The sequence below is a fragment of the Heptranchias perlo genome, chromosome 1, assembly GCF_035084215.1.
Source record: "Heptranchias perlo isolate sHepPer1 chromosome 1, sHepPer1.hap1, whole genome shotgun sequence".
Lineage (NCBI taxonomy): Eukaryota > Metazoa > Chordata > Chondrichthyes > Hexanchiformes > Hexanchidae > Heptranchias > Heptranchias perlo.
This window is the reverse complement of record NC_090325.1, coordinates 188,809,594-188,823,144: the sequence shown is the minus strand read 5'-3', so window position 1 is coordinate 188,823,144 and position 13,551 is coordinate 188,809,594. Positions and strand designations below refer to the sequence as shown.

The 13,551-nt window shown below is 45.7% G+C and overlaps 1 protein-coding gene across 6 annotated transcripts in view; it reads left to right on the top strand.

The window, feature by feature from the left end:
- The window catches only part of fam13a (family with sequence similarity 13 member A), a 239,323-nt gene that overhangs the window by 57,440 nt on the left and 168,332 nt on the right, over window positions 1-13,551 (top strand). For all 6 annotated transcript variants that reach the window (XM_067994462.1, XM_067994461.1, XM_067994460.1 and 3 more), the window contains one exon: window positions 11,946-12,117. In XM_067994462.1, coding sequence (XP_067850563.1) covers window positions 11,946-12,117 — 172 coding nt within the window. The remainder of the gene's footprint in view (window positions 1-11,945; window positions 12,118-13,551) is intronic.

The following is a 13,551-nucleotide window of genomic DNA, read 5'->3' as shown; positions in this document are numbered from 1 at the left end:
ACGGTCCAAATCAAGTGGGACCCACAGGGGAGGCTCAAAGGACATCGGTCCCTCTAAGAGCACATCTTGACCTTCCTTTCGCACAGGTCACCGACTGCCCCCACGCCATCTCTCTCCATCGGTCATCACGTTTGTCATTTGTATTCAACCCAGGTTTATTCAGTAACTCGGCCAATGAAAACAAATATTGGCAAATTGACCATCCCCTCCACTATTTCTGTTCCTCTTGTTGGTCGAGCGTTTAAATACTAACACCTGTTTCCTATTCAGCAACTCATCAATTAAACGACAAATACTCCCCTAGCAACCTCAGCAGTGGGCAGGACAATCACAGCACTAGAAGCAGACACAGCATTTCATCTTCCACAAGTCACTACATACATCAGCTTAAGGACTGCCAAGCCTACGAGTCTCCACAGCCCCAGCCCGGGAAATGTCAGTCAGTGAATTGGCCAGATGGAAGAGGCGTACAAGTCTTGGGAGTGGTGGTTGGGGGGCCCACCTTGGTGGTCCAGGCCTGGGTTCTGGCCCGGACCCCTGAAAAGCAGTCCCCTTTAGCAAGGGCAATCAGGAAGTTTCTGCAGGGACAGGAGGCCCCAATAAACCCGAAGATAGCAATGTAACCCCGCTATTCAAAAAAGGAGGGAGAGCGAAAACAGGGAACTACAGGCCAGTCAGCCTGACATCAGTCGTCGGGAAAATGCTGGAATCCATTATTAAGGAAGTGGTAACAGGGCACTTAGAAAATCATAACATGATTAGGCAGAGTCAGTGTGGTTTTATGAAAGGGAAATCATGTTTGACAAATTTATTAGAGTTTTTTGAGGATGTAATTAGCAGGCTAGATAAAAGGGAACCAGTGGATGTATATTTGGATTTTCAAAAGGCATTCAATAAGGTGCCACATAAAAGGTTGTTACGCAAGATAAGGGCTCAAGGGGTTGGGGATAATGTAGTAGGGGATTGGTTAACAGATAGAAACCAGAGAATAGAGATAAACGGGTCATTTTCAGGTTGGCAGTCTGTAACTAATGGGGTTCTGCAAGGATCAGTGCTGGGGCCTCAGCTATTTACAATCTAATATTAATGACTTAGATGAAGGGACCAAACGTAATGTATGCAAGTTTGATGATGATACAAAGCTAGGTGGGAAAGTAGGCTGTGAAGAGGACACAAAGAGTCTGCAAAGGGATATAGACAGGTTAAGTGAGTGGGCAAGAAGGTGGCAGATGGAGTATAATGTGGGGAAATGTGAAGTTATTCACTTTGGTAGGAAGAATAGAAAAACAGAATACTTTTTAAATGGTGAGAAACTATTAAATGTTGGCGTTAAGAGGGACTTGGGTGTCCTGGTATAAGAAACACAAAAAGTTAGCATGCAGGTATAGCAAGAAATCAGGAAGGCAAATGGCATGTTGGCCTTTATTGCAAGGGGGTTGGAGTATGAGAGTAAGGAGGTCTTGCTACACTTGTACAGGCTTTGGTGAGACCTCACCTGGAGTACTGTGTCCAGTTTTGGTCTCCTTATCTAAGGAAGGATATACTTGCCTTGGAGGTGGTGCAACGAATGTTCACTAGATTGATTCCTGGGATGAGAGAGTTGTCCTATGAAGAGAGATTGAGTGAAAGGGCCTATACTCTGAGGGGTTTAGAAGAATCAGAGGTGATCTCATTGAAACATATAAAATTCTGAGGGGGCTTGACAGGGTAGATGCTGAGAGGTTGTTTCCCCTGGCTGGAGAGTCTAGAACTAGGAGGCATAGTCGCAGGACAAGGGGTCGGCCATTTAAGACTGAGATGGGAAGGAATTTCTTCATTCAGAGGGTTATGAATCTTTGGAATTCTCTACCCCAGAGGGCTGGATGCTGATTCGTTGAGTATATTCAAGGCTGAGATAGATAAATTTTTGGATTGTAGGGGAATCAAGGGATATGGGGATCAGGCGGGAAAGTGGAGTTGAAGCCAAAGGTCAGCCATGATCTTATCGAATGGCGGAGCAGGCTCAAGGGGCCATATGGCCTATTCCTGCTCCTATTTCTTGTGTTCTTATGCCCCTCCCCCACCAGCTCAGCTGGCCTGGTCATCAATACCACATTTTGTAGCCTCCTGGGTAGAATTGAGTGATGTCCCCCTGACCCCACATACCCTGCTGGACTCAGCATCAAGAGGTCAGAAAAATGATTTGCTTGCCCTTCCCTTTAAATTTTTAAAAAATTACCTTATCTTCGAGGATCCTGGCCAGTTCACCACCTGGAACGCCCCCCCCCCCCCCCCCGTTCCCCCACAATGGGGTCCACTTGATCCCTTCAGGAGGCAGGGTGCAACAGCCTTCCCACTCACACAAAGCCCCACTGAGACTTGGGAAGTAGGAACTCCCAGCATTGGGAGTCTCTGCGCTGTTTGGCATGGGGGAACCATGTTTTTGGGGTGGACAGACAGTCCTCCCCGCCCCCCGGAATGTCCTGGGGCCAGGCACACCTGAGTCCCGTCTATTTCCCAGGCTTTTCCCGATAACACCCATGTCTACAAGTGCCACAATAAAGCACCAACAACGGTGCAGCCACATGGACGATTTCTCCATTCTGTTGAGCTTCTGACCTCGAAACGCATGTCGGGGAGCAGGTGCTTGGTCTTTGCTTGATGCCTCACTTTGGGAGAGAAGGGAACACTGGGTGGGGAAGGGTAAACTGGAGTGAGGTGTACAGGCCGGTGACACCTGAAAAGGGATAGAAGCAGGAAAAAAGCCTCATTTAAAGTAGGGGCTGAAACCCCGTCACCCTTTGACCCTGCCGTAAGTGTAGGGTCCACTGGCGTTAAGAAACTTAACTGGACCAGCCATATAAATACTGTGGCTACAAGAGCAGGTCAGAGGCTGGGTATTCTGCGGCGAGTGACTCACCTCCTGACTCCCCAAAACCTTTCCACCATCTACAAGGCACAAGTCAGGAGTGTGATGGAATACTCTCCACTTGCCTGGATGAGTGCAGCTCCAACAACACTCAAGAAGCTCGACACCATCCAGGATAAAGCAGCCCGCTTGATTGGCACCCCATCCACCACCCTGAACATTCACTCCCTTCACCACCGGCGCACCATGGCTGCAGTGTGCACCATCCACAGGATGCACTGCAGCAACTTGCCAAGGCTTCTTCAACAGCACCTCCCAAACCCGCGACCTCTACCACCTAGAAGGACAAGAGCAGCAGGCACATGGGAACAACACCACCTGCACGTTCCCCTCCAAGTCACACACCATCCCGACTTGGAAATATATCGGCCGTTCCTTCATCGTCGCTGGGTCAAAATCCTGGAACTCCCTTCCTAACAGCACTGTGGGAGAACCTTCACCACACGGACTGGAGCGGTTCAAGAAGGCGGCTCACCACCACCTTCTCAAGGGCAATTAGGGATAGGCAATAAATGCCGGCCTCGCCAGCGATGCCCACATCCCATGAACGAACAAAAAAAAAACCCACCTAACACCCCGAGATTGGGGGTGGCGAGGTTCCCTAATTTAAATAATCTGCGTGGGCACGTACGCCAACAGAACTTTCTAGCTAGCTAAGCGAAACTGGGTTCTTGAACCTTCTGCAAGTGACCCGCATAGTTCCCATTTAGACAACAACAATTTGCATTTATATCGCGCCTTTAACGTAGTAAAACATCCCAAGGCACTTCGCAGGAGTATAATCCGACAAAAATTGACCGCGAGCCACATAAGGAGATATTAGGACAGATGACCAACAGCTTGGTCAATGAGGTAGGGCTCTAAGGAGCTTCTTAAAGGAGGTGGAGAGGTTTCGGGAGGGAATTCCAGAGCTTAGGATCTGGATGGCTGAAGGCACGGCCGCCAATGGTGAAGCAAGTTGGAGTTGCTCAAGAGGCCAGAATTGGAGGAGGGTTGTTGGGCCGGAGATAGGGAGGGGCGAGGGCCATGGAGGGATTTGAAAACAAGGATGAGAATTTTAAAATCGAAGCGTTGCCGGACCGGGAGCCAATGTAGGTCCGTGAGCAAAGGGGCAATGGGTGAACGGGACTCGGTGTGAGTTGGGGTACGGGTAGCAGAGTTTTGGATGATGACACAAAACGGGGCCTAATATGACGTACTGTGCCTCAGAGGGCATGATAGCAGAGTGGTTATGGTACTGGACTAACAACCCAACATGGCAAATTGTGAAACCGAATTGGATAATCTGGTAATTTGTGGGCTAGCACCAGAAACAACAACAATAACAACTTGCTTTGATGTTGTGCTTTTTGACGAAGAAAAACATCCAAAGGTATTTCACAGAAGTGTAATCAGACAAAAATTGACACCGAGTCAAAGAAGGCAATATTAGGCTTTTGTCAAAGAGGTAGATTTCAAGGAGCATCTTAAAGGAGGAGAGACAAGTGGAGAGGCAGAGAGGGAATTCCAGAGCTTAGGACCATGAATGCTGCCAGATTGTCATTTTTTTTAAAAATAGCTTTTTCATTAATGGCCTTCAGAGGAGGGGGATCTGCCACACTCTGGTTTGGCCCACACATATCTCCTCGTTGTGGACTCTTGGTGCCTTCTGAAGTGGCCCCGGCAAGTCATGCAGTTGCACAAACAATCTCCTGAAGAGGGCCCACTAGGGATAGGCACTAATATGTGGCCTTGCCAGCTTTGCCCACATCACGCTAACAAAGAAAAGACAGCCTCCTTTTGATGGACTGGCTGTTGGAGGTGGTGCTTTGGCCGTGAAAGGTTTGCTGCCTGCTTGGATAGTCTCCAGACTGAGATGATAATGAGATAAGGCACTCTAAAGACCCCATACCCAAGGTTATGTCAGGAAATAACAATGCTGAAACTTTACTCGTCCCCACATTCTTCCCTGTTGAAAAGAAAGTATCTTTCTGCTGATGTTTATAGGAACCTTGGTGTTGGATACAGAGACTGGAATGGAAGACACTTGATAATCTAGCAGTTGTTTGTTTTGTTTCTAACCAAATCTCAGGCAAACCCAACAGAATTAGATTGTGCATTTCACCACCCATTTATTCCTGAGCAAGTCGGGGCCAACTTGAAAAAGTCAAAGTTGATTCTGCTCATGCTATGGCCACTCCCTAGGCCATTGCGCACAGATCTTGGTGTATGTCCACACTATTGGTGGGAAAGCTTCCTCTGGAAATTAAGGGTCGTAGGGGATCTGGCATAGAGTCTGACCCTAGACAAGTCCAATTTGGAGACAAAGCTGCGTCAAAAGAACATAAGGGTTGTTTTCCTAACCCTTGCCCCCAGGGCATGCCCATTTCCCAGCGCGTATAGGTCTGGAGAATGGGCCAGATACCTGTTTCGCCATGCCTCCACCCCTTTTACATCGCTCTGGGATTTCAGGGGCGGGCGGGGGATGGCGAAACGGAGCCTGCGTTTGGTGGGCGCAAGCTCGACAACCGCGCGCTAATGAGGGTAAGAGGGGGGTGGTCTGAACCCCCCGCCTCATTCTCCTGCTGCAACACTGGCTGGGCAGCCCAGTGTGAAGGGGGAGAGGCAGTGAAACGGGGGGTGCTTAGGGCCCGCACACCCGTCCACCAAAGGGTCCGCATGACAGGCCGAAGACAGAATGTAATGGCCTTTAAGAACGCCCTGGTCTTGAAGGCCTGAGAGGGCCGAGGTTGTGCTTACGGTGGCTGCCCTACTGCCAATGCAAGGCCCTGTCAAGCGGTAGGCCCCATGTTAACGGCCCGGGGCAGGAAATCCCAGCGAACCTAGACCTGGACAGGAGCAACATACTGTGGACTCGCTGTTCCTGTCCAGCGCCAAGGGCCCGAGTGAAGGAGTGCAGGAAAATCTGCCCAATGACATCGAGGATCATCAATGGCCCATTCGGCACAACAAGCCTGTCCCCTTTTTAACAGGCCTCAAGCCCGTCTATACTGCAAGGCAGTAGAAGTGGGGCCCACCAAATGTGGAAAGGCTGGTTCCCTTACAGCAGCCGACGGCCATAAGGAAAGCGGCTTCCTTAGAACGGGCCAACTGTCCTCTTCTGAGTTGGGGGGGGTGTTATTTGGCTGGGACTGCCGGCAATTGGAGCCCTGCCGTTTTTTTCCGGATTTCTGCGGCGCTCCCGCGGAAGTTAGGGTGTCATTCGTGGCTTAGCGGTAGCACTTTCACCTCTGAGTCAGAAGGTTGTGGGTTCAAGTCCCACTCCAGAGATTTGAGCGCATAATCCAGGCTGACGCTTCCAGTGCGGTACTGAGGGAGTGCTGCACCGTTGGAGGTGCCGTCTCTCGGGTGAGATGTTAAACCGAGGCCCCGTTTGCCCTCTCGGGTGGACGTAAAAGATCCCATGGCACTATTCGAAGAGGAGCAGGGGAGTTCTCCCTGGTGTCCTGGCCAATATTTATCCTTCAACCAACACCACAGAACACATTATCTGGTTATTATCACAATGCTGTTTGTGGGAGCTTGCTGTGCGCAACTTGGCTTAATTTTGGAATCTTAAAGACCTCTAACAGGTCAGCCCTCAGCCTTCTCTTTTCTAGAGAAAAGAGCCCCAGTCTGTTCAATCGTTCTTGATAGTTATAACCTCTCAGTTCTGGTATCATCCTTGTAAATCTTTTTTGCACCCTCTCCAGTGCCTCTATATCCATTTTATGATATGGAGACTGGAACTGTTCACAGTTTAAGTTGAAGCCTTAAGTGGTACTGTAAGGGTTAATTCCAAGTTTAGATAATGAAGCAATCATTTGGAGGGGAGGGGGGATATCTGTTTTGACAGTTAAATTGTTTACAGTCAATTATTTCATTCTATGTGACAATATTGCTTTATCTTCTGCCATCTATCACTGCGCTAATGCCAACCAAAGCGTTATCATGTTGTTATGTAGAGAAGCCTAGGTTGGATGCCAAATATTAAACGAATGACCTTGTACAAGGCAGAACAAAACAACTAATCAGCATTCCGAACAAAAATTGAGTTGAGCCAAAATTACAATGAAATAAAAACCTAATCTTTAAAGTCCCCGACTGCTGTTCTCCACAGTTTCTTTGGGGTGGGGGTGAGGAGGAGTTGTCTGTATTTAGATATCAGGGATACCAAAATAATGGCATCAGTCTGAAGTCGACCAGTTGTTTTTGCCTGATTGGAGTCTGGATGGAAAAGACAGACTGGTGGGGACGGGTGGAATATCTGCGGAGATTTTATAGGACAGGCTGTGTGTCTGACGAATTTGGACTTGAGTTAAACAATTAAGAACTTTCGGAGTGATTTAGATAACGGAATTACCTTAATTTTACCATCAAGGATTGTAAATTAAATTGCACAGCCACAATGTATATAATTTAAAATCAAGTTTCGCTATCATGTAGTCATTTTAAAAAATTAATTCCTTGATCGGGCTGGGTTGCTTCAGTTATTTTAATGTAGAGTAAACACAGCAAGTTACATTTCACATCCCTTGGCTAAGGCTAGATATGTATTCAATAATATCAGAGAGGCACCATGCAACCCCCACTTAATGAATCCATTTTACTGCCCTTTTCCATTTCCTCTTCAGGTTCTCTTGCCATTGACATCAGTCGTGACGTTGACCAGTAGAGAAACTGCCCGTTTGATACCATCGAGGTTTTGCTCTGTGGTCTTATTCAGGCTTTTTCCAGTGATTTCTGATTTGGGATCAGTTTTGCAAGGTGTGCAAATTGGCCGGGGATTTTCTGACTAAGCGAAAATTTCCCAGAGCCTGTCGGCCCTTTGCCTGATCTGGCTCCTGGAGGCATTCACCGCAGGCAGGATCTGAACCTGGCACAGGAAAGGCATCGCCGGGCTAGGCTAACTCCTCAACTGGTGCCCTTCCAGATTTAGTTAACGGCTTAACTGTGCATGAACATCTATCCAATAGTGATCATAACATGATCGAGTTCAATGTAGTGTTTGAAAGGGAAAAAAGTGAATCAGCTGCTAAGATTCTAGACTTGGGCAAGGCCGACTTCAATGGGATGAGACAGAGACTGTCCACAGAAAACTGGGCAAATCTGTTAATGGGTAAAACGACTGATGATCAGTGGGAAATGTTTAAAGAAACATTTAATGTGATACAGAATTGGTTTATACCCCTGAGGGGCAAGAACTCTACTTGCCAAAAAAAACAGCCATGGACAACTAAAGAGGTAAGGGACAGTATAAGACATAAGGAAAGAGCATACAAAAAGGCAAAAAAATGGCACAGATCCTGGCGAATGGGAAAGATACAAAGATCAACAAAGGGTCACAAAACAGATAGTAAGGGCTACAAAAAGAGAGCATGAAAAGAAACGCGCAAGGGATATCAAAACCAATACAAAGAACTTTTATAGTTATATTAGGAAAAAGAGGGTGGTCAGGAGCAGTGTTGGCCCCTTAAAAACTGAAAGTGGGGATATTGTCATTGACAATGGGGAAATGGCGGACATGTTGAACAATTACTTTGCGTCAGTATTTACAGTAGAAAAAGAGGATAGCATGCCGGAAATCCCAAGAAAACTTATATTGAATCGGGGACAGGGACTCGATAAAATTAACATAAGTAAAGCAACAGTAATGAAGAAAATAATAGCACTAAAGAGTGACAAATCCCCAGGACCAGATGGTTTCCATCCCAGGGTTTTAAAGGAAGTAGGTGAGCACATTGCGGATGCCCGAACTATAATCTTTCAAAGTTCTCTAGATTCAGGAACTGTCCCTCTAGATTGGAAAATTGCACATGTCACTCCGCTTTTTAAGAAAGGAGAGAGAGGGAAACCGGGGAATTATAGACCAGTTAGCCTAACTTCTGTTGTGGGGAAAATGCTAGAGTCTATAATTAGGATAGGGTGACTGAACACCTCGAGAATTTTCAGTTAATCAGAGAGAGCCAGCATGGATTTGTGAAAGGTAGGTCATGCCTGACAAACCTGATTGAATTTTTTGAAGAGGCGACTAAAGTAGTGGACAGGGGAATGTCAATGGATGTTATTTATATGGACTTCCAGAAGGCATTTGATAAGGTCCCACATAAGAGACCGTTAGCTAAGGTAGAAGCCCATGGAATTGAGGGAAAAGTATGGACTTGGTTAGGAAGTTGGCTGAGCCAAAGTACCTATGTTCCTAAAATTAGCTGAGAAAGTTTTACCTCACCCGGCATGAATTACTCAACGACTGCCAACTTAAATAATTCCCTTAGGACCCAATTACTCTCAAACATGAGTTGTCCCCGGAACTGTAGCTCCAGTCGTGGAATCATGCAGCACAGAAGGAGGCCATTCAGCCCATCGTGCCTGTGCCGGCTCTTTGAAAGACCGATCCAATTAGTCCCGCTCCTCTCTCTATAGTTCAGTTACAGGCTTGTCTTTTCTCACTTTATTTGTAATGCAATTTTTAAATGCCTCCCAGCAGCCTAGCAGTCGTTGTAAAGACTGAGCAAAATGGCATATGTGTTTACAATGAGCATGGCACAGTCGATGTTCTCCTACTCCATCACTGTGCCTTGTCTAAACTTTGTGCGCATTCTTGCCTAGTGGGGAGAAGCTATTTTGACTAATGCTTCCAAGTTTTGGGAGGTATAAAATGTGGTCACATGGAGTTTGAAATGGGGCCACTGCATGAACTGACCTTCCAGTGTCTGGACGGTTTGATATCCAGAAGTGATTAGCATCAAGTCGGATGATAACTGTGTCTCTTAAGCCAGTGGGAAAAAAATAAATACTTGATTGCATACTTTGTGGTATTCTAGGTTTAGTCTTCGTATTTGAATGTTACCACAATACGCAGACGATGCTGTGAGACTTTGAAGCCGCCGTGTGGCTGTGGAACAAAATAAACTGGAGATGATGTGTCCTGTTCTGAATAAAGATGTCTGCTTGCCTTTCAGTAGCTGAAACAGACCTTCGTTAAATGTGATCACATACAAGCTCTGCAGGTTCCCCCGTTATTTTGTTCCTGTAAATTGTGAATTTTAATCTCGAAGATTATTTTGCTGCAGTGTTTGCACTTCTAGTGTCGTTTGCTGGATGCAGTTAGCTCATCTCGCTCAAGCCATGGGCCCCTTTACGCCAAAAGAAAAAAAAATAGATCTTGTATATATTACAAGATGAACCAACATTTGTCGGAAGATGAATAGCTGAGAATTAGTGTTTGTGTGTGTGTGTGTGTGTGTGTGTGTGTGTGTACGAATGCACAAATTTGTCTGTTTTTCAGATGTTTCTCCCTCATGCTGATACAACAAAGAAAGAAAGACATGCATTTATACTGTGCCTTTCACGTCCTCAGGACGTCCCAAAGCGCTTTACAGCCAATAAAGTACTTTTGAAGTGTAGTGACTGTTGTAATGTAGGAAACGTGGCAGTCAGTTTGCACACAGCAAGGTCCCACAAACAGCAGTGTGATAATGACCAGATAATCTGTTTCTCGTGATGTTGGTTGAAGGATAAATATTGGCTAGGACACTGGGAGAACTCCCCTGCTCTTCTTTGAAACAGAGCCAAGGGATCTTTTCCGTCCGCCCGAGAGGGCAGACGGGGCCTCTGTTTAACGTCTTTTCCGAAAGACGGGACCTCCGACAGTGCAGCACTCCCTCAGTACTGCACTGGAGTGTGAGCCTAGATAATGTGTTCAAGTCTGTGGAGTGGGACTTGAGCCCATAACTTTATGTCTCAGAGAATGCTTCCACCATCTAGTCACGATCACATTGCTTTTTTTTGGGACCTTGCTGTGTTCAAATTGGCTGCTGTGTTTTCTACATTACAACAATGACTACACTTCAAAAATACTTTCATCGGCTGTAAAGCGCTTTGTGATATTCTGAGGTCATGAAAGGCACCATATGAATTCAAGTCTTTCTTTCAAAATGAAAATGCAGTGGAGTGGTTGAAATACAAAGAAGCATTGTGACATGGAACCGGAGTTCATCTCCTTCGGCTTAATGCTGGCTTGGTCAGTTGGCTGACCAGAGATGAGCTGTGATGAGACAGTCATTTAATAGATAAGGGACATGGCTGCATAGACAGTACTGAGAGGGCAATGTGTGTAACTATGCTCAATTAAGTCAGTCACATTTGCACGGGAAATTATTGAAAAGAAAATTGGCCCTGCTGACTTCATGCAAATTAGCTAGACATGCAGATATGCATTTAACCGTTTGAGTGCTGTAATGTCCTTTGCAGCTTTCAAAATGGTCCTTTGGGACTTTTTCTTTTAACAATAAGACAGAAAATGTTGGCCAGATGGAAAATAATTGGGTAAGCATTGGCTTCGTCGCTGCAATTCCAGCAGCTCCGAGCAGGCTCCAACCCAGTGCTGACCAAAGGTCCACACCTGAAACGTCAAGCTGTCTCATCCCTCTAAGGATACTGCCTGACCTGCTGAGTATTTCTAGCATTTTCTTTTCTTTTTTGTTTCTCCGATTCATTGGACTAGGATCCTCTCAGGTGGAATAGTCTTGCTGTTGGTCATTCAGCCACGTGACAAATCATTTCTTTTTCTTTTAAGAACTTGTTAAACCCACGAAAGTAGAAGTATTATCTACTCATCGACACATCGCTGTTTGTGGGGCCTTGCTGTGCGCAAATTGGCTGCCACATTTCCCTACATTACAACAGTGACTACATTTCAAAAGTCCTTCATTGGCTGTAAAGCACCTTGGGACATCCAGAGGTCATGAAAGGCGCCATATAGGGTTATATTAAGTAGGGTGGGAAGAGGCTCATATCGAGCATAAACATCGGCGTAGACCAGTTGGGCCGAATGGCCTGTTCCTGTGCCGTAAATTCTATGGAATATAAATGCAAATGAATCTTTCTTTTAATTAGCAACACTTGGCCCAGTGAATTGAATGGAAATGGAAACAAAAGACATTTCTTTGTGTTTCATGGAGTGGCCAGTAAAAGGGCAGCAATGATCAAATTTTTTACACCCTTTATTTACTATTGTACTCCAGCTCAAACAGTATGCTTTTCATTTTCATTCCAGACCACAGCGGAAATCAAGAGGAGCTGCAATGGCTTCTAAAGCAACTTCCAGATGTTAACTACCGCCTACTGAAGTTTCTGTGCCATTTTCTGACCCAAGTAGCTGCGGACCACAAGACCAATCGAATGACCGTTTACAACCTCGCCACCGTATTTGGCCCCAATGTATTTCAGTAAGTCTCGTGGTGAGCTTGTTTTACTGTCGCTGTCCAAAGATTTGCGCTTTTATTTTAATTGGTTTGATCACTGAAAAAAATAGGAATACGGTCTAAATGCAGCTTATCGTAAATTATAAGAATTATAGGGGTTAATTTTCAACTTCACTGCCTGGACGTTAACCTTTTATAGAAGCCGCCCGATTTTCATGCCATTGATTTCAAGGAGTGAAAATCGGGCGTGTTGTGCATTGGGGAGGGCAGTCTGCTCCCCCGGGGAGCATCCAGTGGCCGAGATTGAAAGTTCTCAATACCTTGTGTAGCTAACAATATTCATATTTTGGAAATAAGACCCGAGGTGCATGAAGCAAGAAAAACAGGGAATTATTTTTCCTCATATTGTTGCTCATAGAATCATACAGCACAGGAGGAGGCCGCTCGACCCCTTGTGCCCGTGCCGGCTCTTTGAAAGAGCTGTCCGATTGGTCCCATTCGCCCATTCTTTCCCCATAGCCCTGCAATTTTTTTTCCTTTTCAAGTATGTACAGTTTCCTTTTTGAAAGTTATTATTGAATCTGCTTCCACCACCCTTTCAGGCAGCGCATTCCAGATCACAACAACTCACTGCGTAAAAAAATCTGTGTCCTCCGCTTACCAATCCTCCTGCCAGTGGAAACTGCTTCTCCTTTTTAACTCTATGAAAACCCCTCTCTTAAATCTCCCCTCAACCTTGAACTCACAAAGCAGGCATTTGTAAATTAGATGAGGATCCACTGCGGGACTTGGCTTTAGAACAAACCCATGCAGTGCACCGTTTAAGTTGATGGTGTAGAAAATGCTTGAGCATTTTACTGAGTTCATCCCAGGATCATGGGGGTCATCAGAAGTAGTCATAATGGATTTTAAATCTTCTGGAATTCTCTTGAGGGAATAACTACAGTTAAGGGCTATCCAGTGGGATTAAAAGTTTCAATTTTAAGAAGACATTTGTTAAAAGTTCCATTTGTGGGATGTCTTTTGGCCATTTTTCCACAGGAAGGATTTGGAAAACTTTAAATGCTGTAACTTTAAATGTTGTGTTTTAAAGCATAATGGTAGGTAAATTTTCACGGAGGTTCTCCTGTTTGCTGTTTACTCCATTTTTCCAGGGTTTCCATGGCTCCTCTGCCAACAGTGGACAAGTGGGAGAATCCCTACATAAATTCACCCCTCATGTTTTCGTGCAAATTTTTTAAAAAAGGGTTTTGAGGCATTAATAGTTAAGATGCTATTGAGCTTGCTTTGATATTGTTTCCTTATAGACTGTAAGTAATAAGCAATTTGTTAGCTTGTCTCGGCAATCAAAAAACACCTTACACCCATTGTGTCGGAAAGTCCTGGTCCCCTGAATAGCGAGAGATATCACACACACACACCAGCAGGCAGTCAGATGTTTGGACTGTCAGGGTTTCG